The sequence below is a fragment of the Camelina sativa genome, chromosome 11, assembly GCF_030686135.1.
Source record: "Camelina sativa cultivar CO46 ecotype springtype chromosome 11, ASM3068613v1".
Classification (NCBI taxonomy): Eukaryota; Viridiplantae; Streptophyta; class Magnoliopsida; order Brassicales; family Brassicaceae; genus Camelina; species Camelina sativa.
Window position 1 is genome coordinate 12684188 of NC_141890.1, and position 21325 is coordinate 12705512.

General features: G+C 34.5%; 3 protein-coding genes and 2 pseudogenes across 6 annotated transcripts; 2 read left to right on the forward strand and 3 right to left on the reverse strand.

Moving 5' to 3' along the window:
- Positions 1 to 82: 82 nt before the first annotated feature.
- On the reverse strand, positions 83 to 4022 carry LOC104723229 (KH domain-containing protein At4g18375-like; annotated as a pseudogene). The gene is made up of 9 exons (XR_015570679.1): positions 3891 to 4022; positions 3059 to 3667; positions 2523 to 2985; positions 2318 to 2428; positions 1905 to 2012; positions 1537 to 1823; positions 1459 to 1475; positions 1267 to 1366; positions 83 to 1173 (listed from the first exon to the last, which is right to left on the reverse strand). The product of XR_015570679.1 is annotated as a KH domain-containing protein At4g18375-like (transcript).
- A 732-nt stretch (positions 4023 to 4754) lies between these two features.
- On the forward strand, positions 4755 to 5385 carry LOC104723230 (uncharacterized). Its single transcript, XM_010441562.3, has one exon. The coding sequence runs from the start codon at positions 4755 to 4757 to the stop codon at positions 5088 to 5090; it is 336 nt and encodes a 111-aa protein (XP_010439864.1). The 3' UTR covers positions 5091 to 5385.
- LOC104723231 (protease Do-like 5, chloroplastic) lies at positions 5191 to 7189 on the reverse strand. Its single transcript, XM_010441563.3, has 8 exons — positions 6722 to 7189; positions 6490 to 6627; positions 6344 to 6406; positions 6162 to 6251; positions 5941 to 6063; positions 5751 to 5838; positions 5601 to 5675; positions 5191 to 5489 (listed from the first exon to the last, which is right to left on the reverse strand). Exons 1-8 carry the CDS (start codon positions 7010 to 7012, stop codon positions 5383 to 5385), a joined length of 975 nt encoding a protein of 324 aa, XP_010439865.1. The 5' UTR covers positions 7013 to 7189; the 3' UTR covers positions 5191 to 5382.
- A 389-nt stretch (positions 7190 to 7578) lies between these two features.
- LOC104723232 (glycolate oxidase 3) lies at positions 7579 to 10427 on the forward strand. Of its 2 annotated transcripts, none has more exons than XM_010441564.3 (12): positions 7579 to 7774; positions 8019 to 8171; positions 8274 to 8398; positions 8582 to 8628; positions 8710 to 8787; positions 8862 to 8986; positions 9069 to 9135; positions 9222 to 9284; positions 9374 to 9443; positions 9547 to 9647; positions 9743 to 9847; positions 10058 to 10427. In XM_010441564.3, the coding sequence occupies exons 2-12, from the start codon at positions 8035 to 8037 to the stop codon at positions 10244 to 10246; spliced, it is 1107 nt and encodes a 368-aa protein (XP_010439866.1). In that variant the 5' UTR covers positions 7579 to 7774; positions 8019 to 8034; the 3' UTR covers positions 10247 to 10427. The 2 variants fall into 2 exon arrangements, with proteins under 2 accessions (XP_010439866.1, XP_010439867.1); XM_010441565.3 differs by having other exon boundaries at positions 7765 to 7876.
- A 1360-nt stretch (positions 10428 to 11787) lies between these two features.
- Positions 11788 to 13833, reverse strand: LOC104723233 (9-cis-epoxycarotenoid dioxygenase NCED2, chloroplastic pseudogene; annotated as a pseudogene). The gene has a single exon (XR_015571303.1). The product of XR_015571303.1 is annotated as a 9-cis-epoxycarotenoid dioxygenase NCED2, chloroplastic pseudogene (transcript).
- Between the last annotated feature and the right edge of the window lie 7492 nt (positions 13834 to 21325).

Here is a 21325-nt window from a genome sequence, read left to right on the forward strand (position 1 = left end):
AATCAACGTCAATGTGATTTAATAATATAACTTGAGATGATAATATTGCTGCCTATTGGGGAGAACAAGATATGAATGAAAGTGCATCGGACAAGTCATGTGTTAAATCAGAAATAGCACAGTACAGAGCATTGATTTAGATCTGAATCAAAATCAATCAATACGGGGGAAGGAAGAGACTTAGCAAGGAAGTAAAAAAATGCTAGCCGCAGATATTGGTTGGTCTCACATGCACGTCTTGTCATGTGTCTATTCTTAATTCGCACGCCCCGCCGGGTTCCACCTTTCATCTTCGTCGTAAAAACGCCGCATCATCCGTCCGTACAAGATCATCCATCGACTTTCACATTCTTTATCTTACATTGTACGTACTCACCTTTTTCTCATTTGGATTTTATTCTTCTTGACAAATTCAATCTACTGTAAATTTCTTAAAACGGGTATAAAAGAAGTAAAAATGAAAGTGATTGTCAAAAAAAAAAAAGAAGTAAAAATGAAAGCTCAAAGTCTTTTTTTTAAAAAAGAAGTAAAATTTTGGTGTGGGATAAAATTTATAGGTAGAAAAGTAAATGATAAAATATAGAAAATGATGCAACATAATGGAGTACAACAGAGAAACATGTGACTATTAAATGCAAAAACAGCAACATAACTCTTAAAAAATAGAGAAACAAAAAGATCATGAAACATCTAAGATTCTTCCGTCCTAATCCTAAATAACAACACTCTTGCATCATCATCATAATTCAAGAAAACTACATATTAATAAATCCAGCTAAATATATATTCGTTACACGATTTCCAGATCATCTAACTACTATTATTTCTCAGAATTATTAAGCTTTCTTGTTATGATCGTACATAATATTATAAATTGGGGAAGCCAACAAAAGAATCAATCATATATTATATACTATATATGTACATGTGCTCAACACAAACATATACATATTTGATTACGTTAATATATTGATAATTAAGCAAAAAGCAAAATATTTTCATCTCGGTCCAATGGTATATCCTAAAACTATATTTTTTTTTTCAAGTGGACATAATAAAAGCTTGGAACAAGTTCTCTGCACTATGCATCTGTTCAAGTGTACCGGATAGGAGAGCAATGTGATCACCATGTGAAGTTTTAGAATCAGAAATTTCTATCAACGCTCCTGATATCTGAAGGAGAGAGATATAGCGAGGTTTATTGCCAAATCAAAGAAGAAGAGAAAACCAAAATAATGATTATCAAAAAAGATTTCATAAACAGACCCTTCTTATGTTTTCCAAATTGCATCCTCCTTTGCCCATAACTTTACTCATTGCATTAGCCGGGATTAGAATCTCAAGAACAGAAGATGAAGATGGCAATCTATAAACAAAGAAAGATCATTTACAGAGAAAAAAGAGTCTAAAATGATAAAGAGAGAAGCCAACTTCTTAGTTTTTAGTTTGCTAACTTACCGTCCAAATGAGTATGACTATGGACCAAGTGATATCCAAAATCGTTATCTTATGCCTGTTTATTAAAATCTAAGTCACGAGTATGGAATTGATCACAAGAGATTCAGCAGAAAGTGACTTTACCGGTAAGCTTCCATAACCATGACAATGGAATCCACTTGTAGAAGCCTCAGACATGAACGACGGAAGTGTATAACCCGCACTACTACTACTACCCGAGAAGAAACTATAATTATCAGACCTTGCAGGAAGTTTCCTAGCAGAAACACAGTCATCTCTAACTCTCTATCTCCTAAAACATCTTCTCGAAGTCTTAGAACAATCTGAATGAGAGCATCTCTCACACTGCTGACTTCACCCAATACCTAATGGATATAATAAACAACTTGAATACAAAGCAACAGAAGAAAACAAGATTTTAGAAATTTTATTAAGGATTTTATAACCTCAACGCGGTCATCTCTATTCCCTTTCGAGATATGGATATTGGCATTGGTCCTTTTCCTTATTTCGTTTATGACCGAGCCACTTTTTCCTATAACGCATCCAATAACCTGATAAAGAAGAAACTCCGATACTTTATTGATAACGAAAGAGGAATACAAGAGAGGAACGAACACTAGCACAGCACTAGCTCAATTCCACAATCTCACATACGAGACTTTCACAAACATTCAACATACCTCTCTAAACAATGAGAGTCCCTTATTTATACTATTGCAGAGTTTGTTACAAATATTTATAAAAGCTAAAATATCTTTCTTCTTTCTTCAATTTAAATTTTGAATCTCTTCATGCGTGTGGTCCCCAACACGTGTCCTCGCACGCCTCACATACACCCTTCTAAGCTTATCATAACCTTAGAAGGAACAAGTAGTTGCATCTTAACTTTTTCTGCATCATCATCATTGATACTCCCTTGCAGAAGAAGAACAGCTTCAACAGCCATAGACTTCGTATCATCATGAGACTGAAGAAAAAACACACAAAAAGGCAAAGTACTCAAACAACAAAACAATACCTCCATGACTTCTAAAAATAAAGATAAAAAAGCAGAACCAAACCTCAGTAGCAGTGACAATGATAACACACTCATCATCACCACACTTTGTTATTCAGTCATTAACCTCAAATTACGAGAACCGCTTGCTTCTCTTATTCTTTCGATGGTTGATCCTCCTTTCCCGATTACACGAGTAACATTGGACAAAGGACACAACACTTTTAAAACCAGCTCTTCTGTTCTGGAAGACCCGCCAAAACCATGAGTCACAACAGGGAGAGATGTAGCGGTCACTGCATAACCTTGAAAGTCAGATACATGTAGTGCACTGAAATATGACGGAACGTAACACCCGCCTTGTGCTGAAGAATATGATTCTGATTTGAGTAAACAGAATGAAAAAGATCTGATGAAACTAAACTACTAGCTGTAACAACATCTTGGCTGGTTGAATCTAGAGGAATCTGTTCACGAGCACTGATATTGTACATGATTGCAGAAACAGCGATAGACTCACCAGATATCTAAATGATAGAGAAAAGACTGAAAACATCAATAAAAAATAGCTACAAACAGGTAAAAAATTGAGATACTAACCACAACAATATTGTCATATTCCATAGCACAAGCATGTGAAGGATCCGAAACATCTTTCGAGACAACCTTAACACTAGCTTGAGTTCTACTTCTAATCCTCTTAATGTTCGAACTAGCCTTACCAATCACACACACTAGAACATTGACTAGAGGGTACTAAAATACGGCATTCCATCTTATCATCTCTATCCATCTTATTATTCTTAGTGTTCTCCCCAGCACTAGCTACAATTGCATCATGGACTCTAATAAGAGCATCTTGTGCACTACAAAGAGGCTCGGTTATAATGTCGATTTCTTCATCTTTTCTCAATAGATTGTGATTACTCTTTCGTTGCAACCAGGTAACTGATCAAAAACTTTGATCTTGGCTTTCGTCTCATGCCTAATACCATTTATGACTTTACCACTCTTACCTATAACACCTCCAACGACATCAATATGACATGAGATTCTGTCAATCACAAGCTCATCTCTATTGATATTTTCATTATTATTATTATTATGTGAAACTCGTCTCTTTTGATTCCTCTTGCCCTCATTGTTGTTTCTTTGATTTTGTTTCCGTTTCTTGCGCTCAACCATTGTTAGTGTCAAAAGATTTAGAACCTGGAAACAGATTAAGATCAAATGCTGATTGAAAAGCACGCAAAGGAACAAACTTTTTCTAAGAACAATTGAGATTTAAGACTAATTCAAGTCCGAGAATTGTTGAAATCGGGTGAAACTAGACGAAATCAAAGTGGCAAAAGTGTTCAACTTTGAAGGTCACAAGACATTCGAAAGTATCTAAAAAAAGGGTTAGTAAAGGCAATGGGAGAGATTTTCATACAGAGATTCTTCGAGGTGAACAGAAACAACTTTTGAGATCGGTCGGAGAAAGCCCTTCGGAAGATGATAACGGAAGAATAATAAGATATCTTCGGTTAAGACCAAACCTGTGTTTTTATTTATTTTCGAATTGGTCACGTTATCTTTTAATTGACTAATAAGAACCCAATTTCGTGCAAAAGATTGAGTTGTTTTCGATTATTGACCACAGGGCGTAAATTGACATAAAAAGTTAAAAATTATAAAACAAAATATTTTAAAAGTACAATGACCAAACTGTAATTTTGTAGACAAAGCCTTTTTTTTGTTTTTGAGCTTTCTTCTCCTCTCTCTCGGTCTTTAACTTAACAATAAGAAAAAACTCTGTAATCAAGAACCAAAGTAAGAAAGCCCTAAAGGTTTGATCTTTATCCCCAATTCCCTCTTATTATTCGTGTGTAAGGGCATTGAGGATTTTTCGGTACCCTCAGTTTTGAATTTACTTCATCAATGTGAAACTCTTATTATTATTATTTTTTTTTTTCCGCACTTCTGCTTGCATCGCTAGACTCGAAAGTTGTGAAATTAGGATTTCTCCTGGGAAAATTGATTGGCTTTTGGTTCATATGTGTTATCTATATAGACTTTTGAGATTCTGAAGTAGCCTTGTTTGAATGATTGAGCCAACAGCCAAGAACCAGATAAATCTAAGAGTTTCAAACAATGGGTGTTAAAAAGTTTAGAACTTTGGTTAACTACATCTATAAGATTCTAATGTTACTCTGTTTCTTCATAAAGTTGATTGTTCCCATTTTGTGTTATTGATGTTTAAGCTTGTTTTTGGTTTATTAAGCATATAACAAGAGTAAGAAGCCAGTTGTTGGGAATGGAACAAGAAGCAGAGAGAAGCACCAACGTTGTTGCGTCGACCTCTGAAGGGTCGGATCTATCTCCGATTGCACGAGTGAAGAAGCTCTTGTTCCGTCAGATGCTAGTAGGAACCAAAGACGGGAGATTCTTCCTTGGCAATTTCCATTGTATTGACAAGCAAGGAAACATTATTCTCCAAGACACTGTTGAGTACCGAAGCATAAGAAGATCGTCTCCTTCACCTACTGAACAGCGTTGTCTCGGTATGATCTTAATCCCTTCCTCTTGCAGGACGTCTTGCCATGTCGATTGTTCTATCGAGGAACAGCTTTCATTGATTCAGCTGAAATAGTAGAGCTTCTGTTGAGACTTTATGAGAGAATCTTTCCAAATTTCTCATCAATGTTGTAACCAATAATAGTCTTCTTCTCATCTTGGATGTAGTCTCTTCATTATGCCCAAAGTCAAAAACTATATTCCATGTCCGTGTATGATCAATGATTCACATGTTATTGTGAAGTTATATGTATACATACATGCATTGGAAACTCTTTTGGAAATTTTTTGTATTTACATTTAGAAGACAGAAAGTCTGAAACTTCTTATATTGTATTATCAACAACAAGAAGATGTTTTGTTATTCTTCAGAATCTGTCTCTGTAAGCTGTTCCATACACAATGAGGTAGGGTACTGTTCGGACAACTGTGTCAATGGGAATAGCAAAGTTCACACCGGAAGACATACCACTTCCTGCAACAAAAAAAATTAATCACTTCTATGTTATGCATGTCGACAAAAGCATCGAATCAAAGAACAGAGTTATGGTTATGTTCTTAGATTTGGTAAAAGATCATATTTCACCTTTTCGGGTGAACGTTGCAGTGTTCACGCCTATAGTATGGCCATAAGAATCAAGCAATGGCCCTCCAGAATTACCTATATAACCAAAATCTGTGAGTTTCAAATAACTAAAATGGGATGAGAAAATTGATAGACATGTTTGTGAATTACCTGAGTTAATATCAGCATCTGTTTGGATAGCTTCTCGAATACTCTTCCCATTAGGTGAAGGTATCTCTCTTCCCAACCCACTCACTACCTACAAAGAGCCCCATGATAACAAATCCACTTTCATGTGAAATCTTTAGACTTCAGAGTGTCTATATGAATACAAACTCAGGATCTTTCTTATTACTCTTACCCCTATTGTCAAGGTGTTTTCATATCCATATGGGTTCCCAATCGCGTAGCAACTTTGACCTACGCGTAGGTCATTCGAGGTACCAAGAACAACTGGATTTAGTTCGCGACCCTCGGTTTCAATCTGGATATATATAGAACAATAGTTTAAAAAAAAAGGACTATACAAGTATGACTCAAATGGTCTGAATATATGTTCCACATCATTGGCTTAGAATATACCTTCAACACAGCTAGATCATTATCTGGATCAAGACCCACAATTTTCCCGTCCTTGGTGAATCTTGTTCCTGTAGCCTCAACTAGAGACACCTACACAAACAACCAAACTGTGATTGCTTCGTAACTTACTTGACATGGCTTTGTGATTTTTAAGCTACTATTGAAATAAAGAAGATGGAGACCTTACAACGTTGTAAACCAATCTGATCTGTAGCTAACTTGGCAATGACATGATAGTTTGTTACCTACATTGTACAAGAAACAAGCTTTTAGTTCTTCAAGGATTTCAGAACACAGAAACATAACAGATGGAGGTAGTTTTTCCTACAATGTGACCAAGCTTATCCCAAACGAAGCCTGAACCTGTGCCTTCAATCTTTGCATTTTCCTCATCATTAGTAAAATCACCAGAAGACGTTTTGGGCAGCTCAATGTCTTCTATGTAAACAACAGACGACGAAGTTTTCTGCAAAAAAAAAGAAAGCAAAATTGTGAATCTTTTCAAACCAGAGTGACAAAAAAAAAAAACAAAGCTTTTGAAGGAACAATTAAGGCAAAACCTGGAAGAGATTGACATTTCTATCTTCTTCTTCCTCAAGCTCATCTTCTTTCTCCTTCAATTTCTCCATTGCGATCGCAGATTCCACCGGTAGTATCTGTAAATTGGAACCAAGCAGAGTCGACGCGAGAGCCAAACTCGAACCGAAGATGACGATTCTTCTTCTTCTCCGATCAACGACGTCTATATGATTCGAACCGGAGCAAGCTAACACAAAATTCGACCGGTTAATTGGAGCTACAGTATAGAAGATTGACGAAAAAGCTTTGGAAGAAGCAAGAGCAATAGACATGGCTTCTTCTTCCTTTTCTCGGAGCGCTCCTACAATGGCTCTCTCACTCAAGCTTCCACTCAGAGATGATGATAAGGCAGAGACAGAGAGAGTAAATTTCGGTTTGGTTCTAGTTGAACAATTTGTTAACCGGATTCATTTGAGGATGTATTAACCATCGTCACGTGACAAGCACACACATACATATGTTTACACACAGTGACTTAAAATACTTAGATAGATTGGTTCATGATTGATTACTACTAGCTATATGCATGCATCTTGTGCAGAGACTCTTGTTGCTCTGTGACTCCGTGTGACGATTGACTCACAGAGGATGATTCATTAATTTAACTTAACCATCTCATATGTTTTCTTTTGGTCAGAAAAGGTGGGTCGTGGGAGTGAGCTTTGAAGAAAGCTACATGAATGAATCCATAGAGATGTTCTTTGTTTAATACTTGTACATAACATTTAGAGATCAACATTGCTTCAACAACACTCAATTCACAAAACTGGGGCCAAAAACACAAATGAGTAATTTGGTTATAGATGTTATTGAATATTGATAATGGGTCTTATTAACTAATGTTGGTAAAATTATAAAAAAGCCTAGTGTGTTTCTTGGAAACGCGGACCCATCACAACTGACAAATACACACAGAGACGTATGTCTCTTTGTGACTTAAGAGTGTATCCATATTAGGAATATTCAATTAACAAAAACATTTTTTTCTTCGCCACCTTCACGAGAAGACCAAAGTCGCTCTCTAGACCTCTAAGGTACGCTCTCTGTTACTTTTTCTCGTTCATGATCGTTCATTTGATTGTTGGATTTTAATCGATAATCCAACGAGTCAAGATCCTGTGAATTTTAGAATCTGGGTTAGATTTTTATTATTCGTTGATTACTATTGAAGTGTTGATTGATCTTTTTTAGTGTCAGTCTCATCTTTTGGTTTCTGATTCTTGAATTCTGGAATTTTTTAGAAGTTGATTTTGATAATCATATAACTTCTCGTGACAGGAAACAAAAAAAAATAATGGAGATAACAAACGTGATGGAATATGAGAAGATAGCAAAGGAGAAATTACCAAAGATGGTTTATGATTACTATGCATCAGGTGCTGAGGATCAATGGACGCTTCAGGAGAACCGAAACGCTTTCTCTAGGATCTTGTAAGACAAACAACAATTCAACACAACAAAAAAATATATCTCTTTTTAGTTTATTTTGGGGGAATTCAATCGTTTGTGTTTGTTTTATGAGTTGGAAAACAGATTTAGGCCACGGATTCTTATCGATGTTAGCAAGATTGACGTGAGCACTACGGTTTTAGGGTTTAACATTTCTATGCCGATCATGATTGCTCCTACTGCTATGCAGAAAATGGCCCATCCTGATGGTAAGTAATAGCAAGTTTTTCTTTCCAGAGTTGTGTAAATGTGTATAACCAAAAGACAATCTTGAGGTCTCTTCTCTTGTCAAGAACAAGACTTTGGTTTAGAGTAACTTTATCTGATGTTCGTAGCTTAGATTGTTAAAGATCTTGGGCTCACTATGGGAAGTGGTTTTATTATCGTTGTAGGTGAGCTTGCAACCGCGAGAGCTACTTCTGCTGCTGGAACAATTATGGTTTTGATTCTTTGTCTCTGTCCCTTTCACTTGTTTGGATATCTACTTTATGTCATGTTCTGTATTCTTTGATGTTTTCAGACATTATCGTCATGGGCTACTTGTAGTGTTGAGGAAGTTGCTTCCACAGGACCCGGGATTCGTTTTTTCCAACTTTATGTAAGTTTCCAGATAGTTCTAGTTGTTCTTTTGAATATTTGGCTTTGAATGGACTGTTTGTTCTCTTGATTCAGGTGTATAAGGATAGAAATGTGGTAAGACAGCTTGTAAAAAGAGCTGAAGAAGCTGGATTTAAAGCGATCGCTCTTACCGTTGATACTCCAAGGCTTGGAAGAAGAGAATCCGACATCAAAAACAGGTGAATGAAACTTCACACCATCACATCAAACCAATTTGGTTTGTTCGATCTTTTGGTGTTCTTGATGGATATTATCTTGCAGATTTGCGCTTCCTCGAGGTCTTACGTTGAAGAACTTCGAAGGGTTGGATCTTGGGAAAATAGTCAAGGTTATAAGATAAGACATATAACAAACTTGAATTCGATCTAATAGCTCAATACTAATACTTGTTTTTTGCTCTGTTGAAAATTGCAGACTGATGACTCAGGGCTAGCTTCATATGTTGCTGGTCAAGTTGATCAGTCACTAAGTTGGAAGGTCAGAATATGGAACAAGATCAACTCTTTCTTTATTGCCCACCAAGATTCATGTACATAATAATCTCGCTGTCTGTTCTTTTCTTACAGGATATAAAGTGGCTACAATCTATCACAAGCTTGCCAATTCTTGTCAAGGGTGTTATTACAGCTGAGGATGGTAAGAAAACAGTACTAAGAATGATAAAAATATGCATTAAACGTTTACTTATAAGTTTCATAATGATTAGAAAACTAACTCTGATCATTTGAAATTTTGGCAGCAAGAGTTGCTGTTGAATATGGAGCTGCAGGGATAATAGTCTCTAATCACGGAGCTCGTCAGCTCGATTATGTCCCTGCAACTATCATGGCCCTGGAAGAGGTTGTCCTTCTAACTTTTAAGTGGATTTATAGTATAAACTGTTTTCAAATAAAGGTTTCAGCTTTCTTTGTTGATCAATCGAGCAAAAATCGCAGGTAGTGAAAGCCGTGGAGGGTCGGATACCAGTTTTTCTTGACGGTGGGGTTCGCCGTGGAACCGATGTCTTTAAGGCCTTGGCTCTTGGCGCTTCAGGTGTCTTTGTAAGTTCATTCTTCATCACATACTCTTACTTAGCTCTTGTAGTATCCCCTGTTTTGCTCTTATCCTTTTCAACTTGATCCCTTCATTATTAATTTTTATTGGAGTAACCCTTTTTTACCTCTTTTTCACATTGTGCCTCAAAATTATAAAATATTCAAAACAAACCCAAACATAACCGCTGTTTTTGTATTGTACTTTTGTTCGATTAGGTTGGGAGGCCGAGCTTGTTCTCGCTTGCAGCGGATGGAGAAGCGGGAGTGAGAAAGATGCTGCAAATGCTAAGAGACGAGTTTGAGCTGACAATGGCACTTAGTGGCTGCTGTTCTCTGAGAGAGATCAGTCGAAACCACATCAAGACTGATTGGGACACTCCTCATTACCTCCCGGCCAAGCTGTAGGGATCATCTTATTCACTTCTTTTAAAGGTCATCAGAGAAATGAAAAGAGAGATGGATGTTTGAATTTGTGATCCAATAATGTATTCCCATCCAACTTTATAATTGAATATTTTCATTAAGTAAAATAATTGGATATGAGATTTGTAGCTTAAGTTCAATAAATAAATTCATGATGGTAAAAGTACTATGTAAGTTGAGGGACTAGCACTAGTGCTTCATAATTGAGTACTCGGATTTGAACTTAAGAGTTAAGATTGTGATTTTCTTGTAAAATATAAGTTTAGTTACTTTTATTTGTGTAGAAAAATATATTAGCAACAAATAGCTCCATTACTACATATATATATATATATATATATATATATTATAGTAACAATAAATAGCTTCCTTCAACCTCAATATGTTGATTTACTATACAATATTTTACAACCTCAATATTTTATAAGGCATCAGAATTCAAATCTTTTTTATTCCTCCAAATACAACTTTGACTTTTTGCATGATTTATAATTGTTATTATTATTTTTTTTAATAAACGTAGTTTCGAGACGTTTCTGATATGGAACTACATATATGGAACATAACAGAACTGATGAAATATATGGGTGTGTACCTTCACTGTATAAACTATTTGTTTTACGTGACGACCATCAACAGATAACAACAATTTTGGACCAAATAATTCGGATAAAACGAAATGGTTACAACGTACGTGTAACATTAACCATGCAACGTTTGTAAATACCATGAGGTCCATGACATCATCGTCATACATTCATCTGACAATCCCACCGATTGTGTCCATTAATATAGACATATATACGTACATATCGACTCTATGGCCACCATATACGCTTTGCAATATAGTATCTATATAGTATTAACTAGTTTATACAGACGTGGATTCACTTAATACCACAAACACGTTGCCCATCATTTGTAAATTGCTCGAAAACTTCGGAATCTATGGGAATATTCAACAGGCTTTTGCTGGTTTCGGGTGTTTTCAGTATATATACGTACGTACGAGAAAATCTGCGTCTGATTTTCTCATCGTCATTTCTTCAGTTTCGTCATTGCATTAGTCATCTTCGATAGTACTACAGCTAAGTTTCTATAATGCTATACAGAGTCAATGCATGAACCGGTGAACGCAAATGATCCTAATCAGAACCCATGCACATATATATATATATAAAGCCATTTACGGAACAACTGTTTATGAGATGACAATGAATGGCAATTGTTCTATAGAAATGGCTCACTAAAATATCATAATAACCAAGTGTTACGCAATTACGTGAACTGAAGTATAAAAAATAACAAGATCGCATGATAATCAAGTCATATTGCATAGTCAATTTCTTTGTAACATATTTTAATTCTGAGTTTTTAATTTTTAATTACGTATTATGTTAATTCTGACTTCTGAGGGAGTTTAGGACGGGAACTGGTTCAAGTCTTCGAGAACAAAATGTTGTATTTCTTTATGTTTTAAAATATGTCTCTGTCTCTACGATGCATGTCCGAAGAAAGCCAAATCATATAATCTAACCATTCGTTACTAACTTATATAAATCGTTAGAACAATCGATCGATCAAACTATATCAAACCTATCTATTTTTTATAATTTATAACATCATCAAACGTTATAATAATTATTATAATTGATCCACGAGTTCACTCGAATCCACAAATGTGCCATGGAACCCATACGGTACTCTAGACGGTAGCTTAATCGTAGCTTCAAGCTCTAAACTACCGGCATTAATAATCTGAAGCTCCGACGTCTCTTTTTCTTCGTCATGAACGTGACAAAATATATAACCGTCATCTTCATTTTCTCCGCCGTCACCACCGGGCAAGAAAAACGGTTCACCGCCGTATTTCTCCCCGCCGTAAATGTACTTTTTCATCTCTCCGGTGGAAAGATCGACCTTAGCGAAACCGGAAACTTTCGGCCAAGGATCAGCGATAGCCAAAAACGCGAACCGGGTTTTTCTACCTAACCGGTTCCGGTTAACCATACCGATCTCTAAATTCACATCCTCGTTATTAACCAACAAAGCCCGGCGCGTGGCTTCACGCGTCCTGAGGTTTATCCTGATCTCTGACAAGACGCTTCTCAAGCTCTCGTCTCTCTCGTTAAAGATCGAATCCGCCGGCGTCATACACGACCCGATCACCACGATCTCCTCCGTCTCCGGTGATTCCCACGCGTTCCAGAGATGGAAACAGAACGTCTCCGGCGAATTCACCCATATGATCTCAGAAGCCTCCGTCGCGTCTTTGTGCATTATCCCCAACCGCGAAACCTTTTCTCCGTCGAAAACCACCGGAGATTTACCGGAAATCATCTCGCCGAGCTTAAACACGACTTGCTGGTCTGGAATCACCACGTAATTCTCCGTAATTGCGAAATCGTGGATCATCGTCGGGGTTTCGAGCGGGATCTCCAATTCCGGCGATTTAACGCCGTCCGGCGAGAATCTGAAGTATTTCAGGTAAGGCTTCTTGACGACGTCGTAGCTTAACGAGTGAAGCTCCTTCGTAACCGGGTCGAGTTTCGGGTGGGCGATCATTGCGGAATTTAACTGACCGTCGAAGTCGTAACGTCCAACGGTTTGGAGATCGCCGGTTTGAGTTATTTTTAATTGGTAAGGTAAATCGTCTTCTGACATAGCTAAAAGCCGGTTATTGAAGTAAACCAAACCGGCGTTTGCTACTCCGACGCCGTTTTGGTTGTTGATGAGACCGCAAAGCCCACGCGCATAAAACAGCATCAAACGTGCGACTCCCGAGTGGCCGTGAAGCTCGCCGATTGCTTTCGGGAACACCGGTCGACCCAATCGTTTTTCCTGAACCAATCTCTCGGTTTTAGTAAACCGGCACGCGTAGCTAGCTGAACCGTTAGTTATTTTAACGGCGTGAACCATACCGTCTCCGTCGAATAAATGGTGCCCGGCTATAGGCTCGAACATCGGATTTGCGCCGTTACGGACATAAGCTCCGTCAATGCAGTCAGGGATTGTTCCTTCAACGGTGAGGTTTCGCCGGACGGGGGATTCAGGTACCGGAGAATAGTTTCCGGCGATTTGAACACGTGGATCGGCGGTTTTGGGAAGAGGAGTATCTTGCTCACGTGAGATCAAAACGCGCTCAGCGGCGTCGATGGCGATGGCCGCCGCTTTTTGGAAAATGTTAAGCCGGAGAGGATTATGCTGAGGCGGAGTCGCGGTGGTTCGAGGTGTAAATAACTGGCGTTTTTGGGTTAAGTCCGTAACGTCGATCTGCACCGTGCATTTAATAACAACATTCGGCTTTCTTTTAATGGGCCGAAAGCCCAAATCAGTTTGGGTTTGAGGCCATGTTTTAGCAGCACCACTCATCGGCATTGTAAGAAGAGAGACCATGATGGCTTTTGTTTGTTTTGATAGTAGTTATTGAAAGGTTTCAGACACTCTCACTGATTGTTTCTTTTTTGTTCGGGTCCGAAGGGTGAGAGTAGAGAGAAGAGAGAGAGGAAATTTCGATGAGAAGAAAAAAAGAAGAAGGAGAAATCTTATATAGAGTTGGGTAAGAAAGAGAGAAAGAGAGAAAGAGAGAAATAGAGGAGAGTAATGAGTAAATGACTAATGACATAAGCATGCCGCATGCGGCAACAAAATAATAAAATGAAAACATTTGAAGTCGTACAGAGTAATGTATTACTAATACTTTGTGGTTTTTTTTTTTTTACTTCTCTGTGTGGAGAAATTTCAAATTTAATGTTATATTTAAATGACAAATATATAGTTTTAGGCTTTTAGCTATATGTTATTTCTGATAGTTTTAGGCGTTTAGCTATTTTATTTGTTGGAATCCAATAAAACAGAAGATTACATTCATCTTGTTGACAAAAGATGATAACTATTTTTTTTTTTCCAAATATTTAAAATACACTAGCTTCAACATTATGTATTATTTGTGTACTCATCAATCAAAAACTGATGTTTAAGGATGATAAATTCTCCAAATGATTATATATCATGCTTTATAAATGATGAACAACAAAAAAGAGCCGGTTATTGAAGTAAACCAAACCAGCGTTGAAGTAAATAATTTCAAATTGTGGGTTTAAAACGATCACTACTGTTGAGAAACTTGCTCTTTGGAAACTTGGTAACCGATTGAGATCTAAAATAAATTAATTAACGAATTAAAAACTTGATGGAAGAAAGAAGATCCTAAAGTTTCAAGAAAGTAGCTTTCTCAACAAATACGAAGAGATCAGTAGCAGTAATAAATAAAATTTGAAATTCTCGAGGGAAGAAATGAAGCAGGAGGAAGTCCTCCTCATAATGCGTGGACGAAGATACCACGTGTGTATATCACTAAGCCAACACGTGAACTCACAACATATAACTAAAGTATACGTAAATAATAGATTTTGTCGACGCTGTCATGAATATAGCAATTTTTTAAAATGAATATACAAATAATAAATAAACATTCGAACGTTGAGAAGAACATAGAACATGCAAAAACATTTCTTACCAGAAAAATAATAATTAGGATTATATGTCAATAAGTATAGAAATAAGTGGACGTGGAGGATAAACTAGTGCCTCCCTCCCTCAGGTCGGTCAGGTGTTGGAATTGTCAGTTGTGATTTTTGTTTCTCTCATTTGAGGGTTTCTAATAACTATAATACTCAAAAAATTTAGATTTTATCACACAAATGTACTCTATCCAGCCATTTTATATAGATTATGATTTCTGTTAAATAGTTTTAGCCTTGCTATGTAACAGTTCAGTCAATTAAGTATAGTTTATCTAAATATGTGCTTCTTTTGCCACATAATAACGCTAACTATTACAATTTACAGTAATGCTTGTTCACTTTAGCCAGTACCTAATTAATATTATAAAGCTTTCAGAAACTTTCATTTTTAATATAATTATTTATTGATCATAATTATTGATGTATGTGATTACAGTTTTTTTTTGTTTTTTTTGACATCATCTGATTACAATTCAAAAAGCGAATCCGGAAAAAAAAAAGTCAAGATTTGATGTATGGATGTTCAGATTCAATGCACATAAAGATGCTGAGACTATAGTACCCATCAAACCAAACTGAATACACTAACCGAAATTTATAATGTAGTATTAATATATGTGTTGTTAAACCTATGAACAAAAAAACCTAAATACTTTAGCCTACATGTATGACAATATAATGTTATGATAAAGACTATGACAACATAATCTTCATCTATAAAAATATTGCTGGGTTGCGATTTATGTGGTGTAATTATGCTTTTTTTATTATTTAATGAATGCTAGTATTATTAAACTTTCAGGCGCCTGCTGTTTTGGGTTATCAGGTTAAAAGAAAATATATAAGTAGATGATCATACGTACTAGAAATAATAATTTACAAAACAAAACACATGTTGGTACGTAGTATTTTTGTAAACTATGGGCAAAAGGCACAAAAGTGCATATGTTTGATCCCATATTGATGCTAATTCAATTGTCTTCTAACGTTGTAATCTCACAATTTCTTTTATTAACTGATCTTTTTTTTTTTTTTTTTTTTTTTTTTAATTAAATTGATGATCTATTTAAACATAGTAATACGCTATATTCAATTTTCTCAAATAATTGGAGCTATAGAATTATTATTTACTATGGAAAGATTAATGGCAGTTTATTTACTTGTTAGAGAAGACCTTACATTAGGCTATAAACTAAAACCATCATCGAGTTTTTTGACTAGAAAAATGCAATAAAAGATAGTCAAAATTGGCAAAAACATGATGATTGCTATCTAAATCGTATAAAGTGTTTGAATGTTGCTAGCTAGCTAGATCCAATTGTTAGTACGTGTCCAAAATCTTGAATAAAAAAGGTATTTTAAACACGTTGAGGTGGTATAATTTATGTGAATTAATAATGAATGTGGTTATGCCTAGAAAATTAATGTTATTTTAACCTGTCAATATTTAGACTTTGCTATCTACCTATGAGATAAAGATGAGTAGAAAGTATTTTGATTGGTAAGATCAAAAACAAATTCGAGAGTGGTTAATAATAGAACTAAGGCAGGTAAGATATAAGCAAATCAAGAAATGTGTTGACCACGGCATCCTAGCCAAGTAGCCATTATCAACATTTGATCATGACCATTCTTTTACGTCAATGACAAAGCCCATTCACACTCGCACAATTCAAACACCACTAATAAAAAAAAATAACTAACGATAAAGCTTCATATCCATCATATACATGGAATGGGCTTAACAAGAGATTTTTTGTTTTTTTTTTCCTAAAACATAATCGTTTCAGCCAGTTTTTGTTCTTTGACAGTTTACAACTCCCGTATTCCACTGGATTCTTCAATTTAATTTATAATAAACACTACCATTTTTTCCTTAATTATGAAACCAGTTGAGAAAAAAAACATATTTGTAAGAAGATGTCACACGTATTTTATTCATCAAAAAGGCGAAATATTTGAGAATTGATGGTTTGAAATATCCACCGACCTCAACAAAAATAAAACTTTCCAAACTTGAAGGGGGCCCTGACTAATATAAAATGCCCTAAAGTATAACTAAATCATGAAAATTGGGAATCCATATTTCTTTATTTAGTTAGGTTCTAATTATAAAAACATTACTAATATTAATATTAAACTTCGGTAGTCTATCGCTTGAAATATACGCTATAGTTTCCCTACTCATAATGCTAATTTTCTAAACGTATATACGAGAAAAAATCTAACTCTTTTAAGATTAGCTATAGAGCTTCAATGAGTAAATTATGGTCTTAGTGATCTAAACTATTTGATAACTCTTAACTCTTTAGAGATTAGCTAGTCTAAGAAATGCATATTTACGAGAATAGAACTGAGAAAAACGAGAATCAAATGTTTGTAGATTTGTTGTTGTTTTTTTTTTTTTTTTTTTTTTCTCTTTTCATTATTTACATATAGTGGACAGCTTGTTGAGTAAAGAACCGGCTTGTGTGGTACAAAAGGCACAAAGAAAATGAAATGTTAGTTTTTCTTTTGTTAAAGGAGAAAATAAAATGTTTAAATAACTGAATCTTGATAATGTTTCAGGGATAAAAGTTATTATAACTAGAACTCCATGGGAAATGTCATTTGGTATACGTACGATGTGGTAAGACACGTCTATATTCAGATAGCTAGACTCTATAAGTTTCACAAATGTATTTTAGATTTGAGTACAAATAAACATTTTTAAAGTTTGATATTTATAAGACAATTCTCATAAATATAAATAAAATAAGTTCTTTTTTCTCCAAAAATACCATTATTAATTAATTTTCTTTTCAAAATAATACTGACAGTCAGAATCTGTTTATTACATCATATGTGCAATCATCAGTTTAGTCAAGGCTAGCCTACTTGACCTTCAGTCGTAAACAATGAATTTATCAGAAACAAATTGCTAAGAAAATATTTATTGAAAATTATCTCTCTTAGAAATAGAACTATGTACAGTATGCATATATAGGGAAATTATTTAGGTTCTTGTTATTCGTATTTTATGAAATTTGGATGAGCTAGACTTTGTCGGAATAAAAGTCAAATGCTTCTACCAAAAAAGAAATCAGATAATCTTTAAGAATATAGAAAAAAAATATAGGGATCTTCCTTGTCAAACAGAGTCAGAGCGGTGTTCCTTATTCTATTATTTTTGGTGCACATTTTATATACTTAAAAAAAATAGCTACATCTACATGTAACAAAAGAGGATATTAAAACTTTTATCTGTTTAATTTTCTTTCCTTACGTTACATGTTATATTCTGTGTTTTATACTGTTCCACTATACATTCATGAAGTCAACACGCACGTTGTTATAATGTTTACCTTTTGATATCGTTCTCAAATTCTTTATTTTCAGATTTCTTTGGAAGTATCAAGTATGGAATCTTAATTTGAAGCCTAATTAGAAAATAACAGGTCCAACGAATGTGGTCGATTTTGTTTCGTTCATAGAGTTGAATATCTAAGTCGTGTTTCTTTCGTATCAACTAAGTGCTTACGGAAAGAAGTTGCCAATGCACGAAAACAGAATAAATTATTTATCGCTATTTTAAGTAAGAGAAACTAAAAATGTTCATGCTATAAGTGATTTATGACTATAAAACATTCCATCTTACAATTCAAAGGTTTGGCTAAATACCACTATCATTGACTTAAAATATAAAGTTCCAAATCGAGTATGTATCTTGGGATTTTATGTGTGCCTTCACGCAAATAAATTAATCTTTATACTTCGAGAGGTAATCTGCATTTTTTTTTAAAATAAATATACTTGTTTTTAATTGTAAAAAATGACCTCTTTTAGTTTTCTAGATAACTAAAAATTGAGAATTTTTCAAATTCTGTTAACTAATTTCTCCAATAGAAATCAAACAAAAATACAATTGATTAAAAATATATTTTGAATAGTTTAAATTTCATAGAAGAGGAAGATATGAAAATAGCTTGTATATTAACAATATTTGGATTCATTTATAGAGGTGAACCTCCTTATAAATAAAATAAAAAATCGGTATAAATCATTGTAATATTAAAAACCCAAAATATCTTATTATATAAAACTTCGTTCTCAAAGTTAGTAACTCACCAAATCGTGACACGTGTTAGTTTTAAGGTCAGAGATCAAAGTTAAAATCTCACAAGATCCTGACACGTGTCAGTTTTAACGATTAAATATCAAAGTTAGTAACTCATCAGATCGTGACACGTGTCAATTTTAACGATCAAAAACCACAATTTTCAAGCTTGGTAAAACGAAACATAAGATAATTTTAATCGTATTATATTAAAAAACTTTGTGAATCCTAAAAGTAAAAGGATCGTAAATACACCCCTCTATATAAACAAATAGATGATGCCATATTTTACACCAAACAAAATAATTTCTACTAGCTTTGTTTTTCTTGGTAAAATTTTCTTCAAATGTAAAACAAAACTATTAACAGTTTAAAAAATATTAAAAGGCAATTTTAAAATTTAAACAGCTTTAATTTTTTAAAATATCATTATAAGGAAATTATATAACAAAATATCATAAAATTCGAAATTATAATATTTTTTATTATTTTAATTTTAAGTTGCTAATTTTACAAAAAAAGATTACTTTTTATATAAGGTAAACAATGTATCTATATACTTTTTTTTTCAACCAAACAATAAATTAAAATGAAATTCCTCGGTTAGTTGTCCAAGCTGAACGGAAGGGGTTTACAAAGGAAACTTCAGAGATAAGAGAACACGAAGCACATGCAAGACAATCTATCTTCATATTTGACGCACGCGGGTTTCAAGAGATACAGAATAGTGGGAAGGACTCCAGCGAGTTAAACTCATAGAGCAGCTTGGAGAAAGACGGTCAATCTTTAGAGACTGCACAATAGTGAGTAACTCAGCACAATCAGTCTCGAAATGTTGACAAGCGATCCCTGCAGCACGTATGCGCTCCATGACCCACAACAACGCTTCTAACTCCAAATGTAGGGGGGATGGGTTCCGTCTTAGACACTTGGCCCCCAACAATAAGGTTCGCTCCTCACCAACGCAACACCACCAGCCCAATCCTAAATGCACATTAGCTGCTTTCCAATAACCATCAATATGACAACCAGGTGAAGAAACCTGGACATCTGAAGACGGGGATGGAGTTGACATGACCGTCGTAAAAGAGAGCGCCTCTTCCTAGACTAACTTATCGCCCAAAGCCTGAGCAATTCATTCGCCTCGATCTCTAAACCTTGAATAACTTTTTTTATTTATGGCCTTCCTGATTACCTATAAAATCCATGGTAATTGAAGAAGTTGATCAGGATCACCCTGTTGAGAGGCACCCCTCCAGAAAACAAAATCCAAATTCGAGTACACCGACTCATATGGAAAACCTTTTGACGACACCAGAGTCGGAGATAAATCTCAAACTTCACATGAGCAAGGGCATTCAAAAAAACATGATTAATAGTCTCAACCGCAGAATCATACCTTTTACACCAAATATCACATTGGACAATTCGGTGTATCTATTTATTTTATAGATAGTTTTTACTTACTAAATAAATTTACTTTATATTCTTTGTTAAGTTTAATTTTATTTTAAAAACTCTAAACCTCCACATCGGACGGGTCCTAATCTAGTTTTTTATAAACCCAAACCGACATAATTTCGTTATAATTATAAAATTAAAATTCTAATCTTTATTTTAATTGTAAAATCTAAATCTTAACCACTCATTTGTAACAAACTGATATATAATTTTGATTCAACTGTAAAATCCAAATCTTAATTTTTATTTCTAAACTTTAACCCATATATAACTTCGTTTAGTTGTGAAATTTAAACTAAGCTAATATTTAACTTTCTTTAATTAAAAGTATGCATAATTTGTTTCTTTAATTTGTTTTACTTTTTTGAATTTAATTTTGATTTATTTTTTAAATGTAATATTACATAGAAAATTTTGATTGATTAAAAAAAGAAGAAGTTAATAAAAATGTTTACCTCTAGGATGAACCCAATTATTTTTTAATCAATGGTTGTTTGTCAAAAAAGAAAAAGAAGAAAGAAAGTAATCAATGGACCTGTGACAAAAAAAAAAAGAAGAAGTAATCAATTTCTTAAAGGGCTGATGACAATGATGAGGTCAATAGATCATAATTTTAGTTAAAGTCTCTATATGGGCCAAATTATCTAACAGATTATAGTTTCGTTTTGATTACGCATTTACTTCTCACACGCTCAATTAACATTAGAGCCCAAAAAAGAATTTATTTAAAGAAATCAGTAAACAATCTTAATTTGATTATATTTATTTTTCTTTCCTAAACCTTATATTTATTTTTCTTTCCTAAACCTTAGCAGAATAATACAAAACCAAGACTATTTAAGAAGAACTAAGTTAACATCCGCGCTACGGGAGAATTTTTTTAAATTAATATTATAAAGAAGAAGAATCATCAAATTAGTTCCTATAGTAATATGTTAAGGTAAATCTGAATATTTAATAAAATATTTATCCTAATTT

Coding starts and splice junctions, on each gene's coding strand:
- LOC104723230 (XM_010441562.3), top strand. CDS start 4,755: ATGGAACAAGAAGCAGAGAGAAGCACCAACGTTGTTGCGTCGACCTCT.
- LOC104723231 (XM_010441563.3), bottom strand. CDS start 7,012: ATGTCTATTGCTCTTGCTTCTTCCAAAGCTTTTTCGTCAATCTTCTAT. Junction 6,628..6,721: donor GAAATGTCAATCTCTTCCAG/GTTTTGCCTTAA, acceptor TTTTTTTTGCAG/AAAACTTCGTCGTCTGTTGT. Junction 6,407..6,489: donor GGGATAAGCTTGGTCACATT/GTAGGAAAAACT, acceptor TGTACAATGTAG/GTAACAAACTATCATGTCAT.
- LOC104723232 (XM_010441564.3), top strand. CDS start 8,035: ATGGAGATAACAAACGTGATGGAATATGAGAAGATAGCAAAGGAGAAA. Junction 9,285..9,373: donor ATCAGTCACTAAGTTGGAAG/GTCAGAATATGG, acceptor CTTTTCTTACAG/GATATAAAGTGGCTACAATC. Junction 9,648..9,742: donor CTATCATGGCCCTGGAAGAG/GTTGTCCTTCTA, acceptor CAAAAATCGCAG/GTAGTGAAAGCCGTGGAGGG.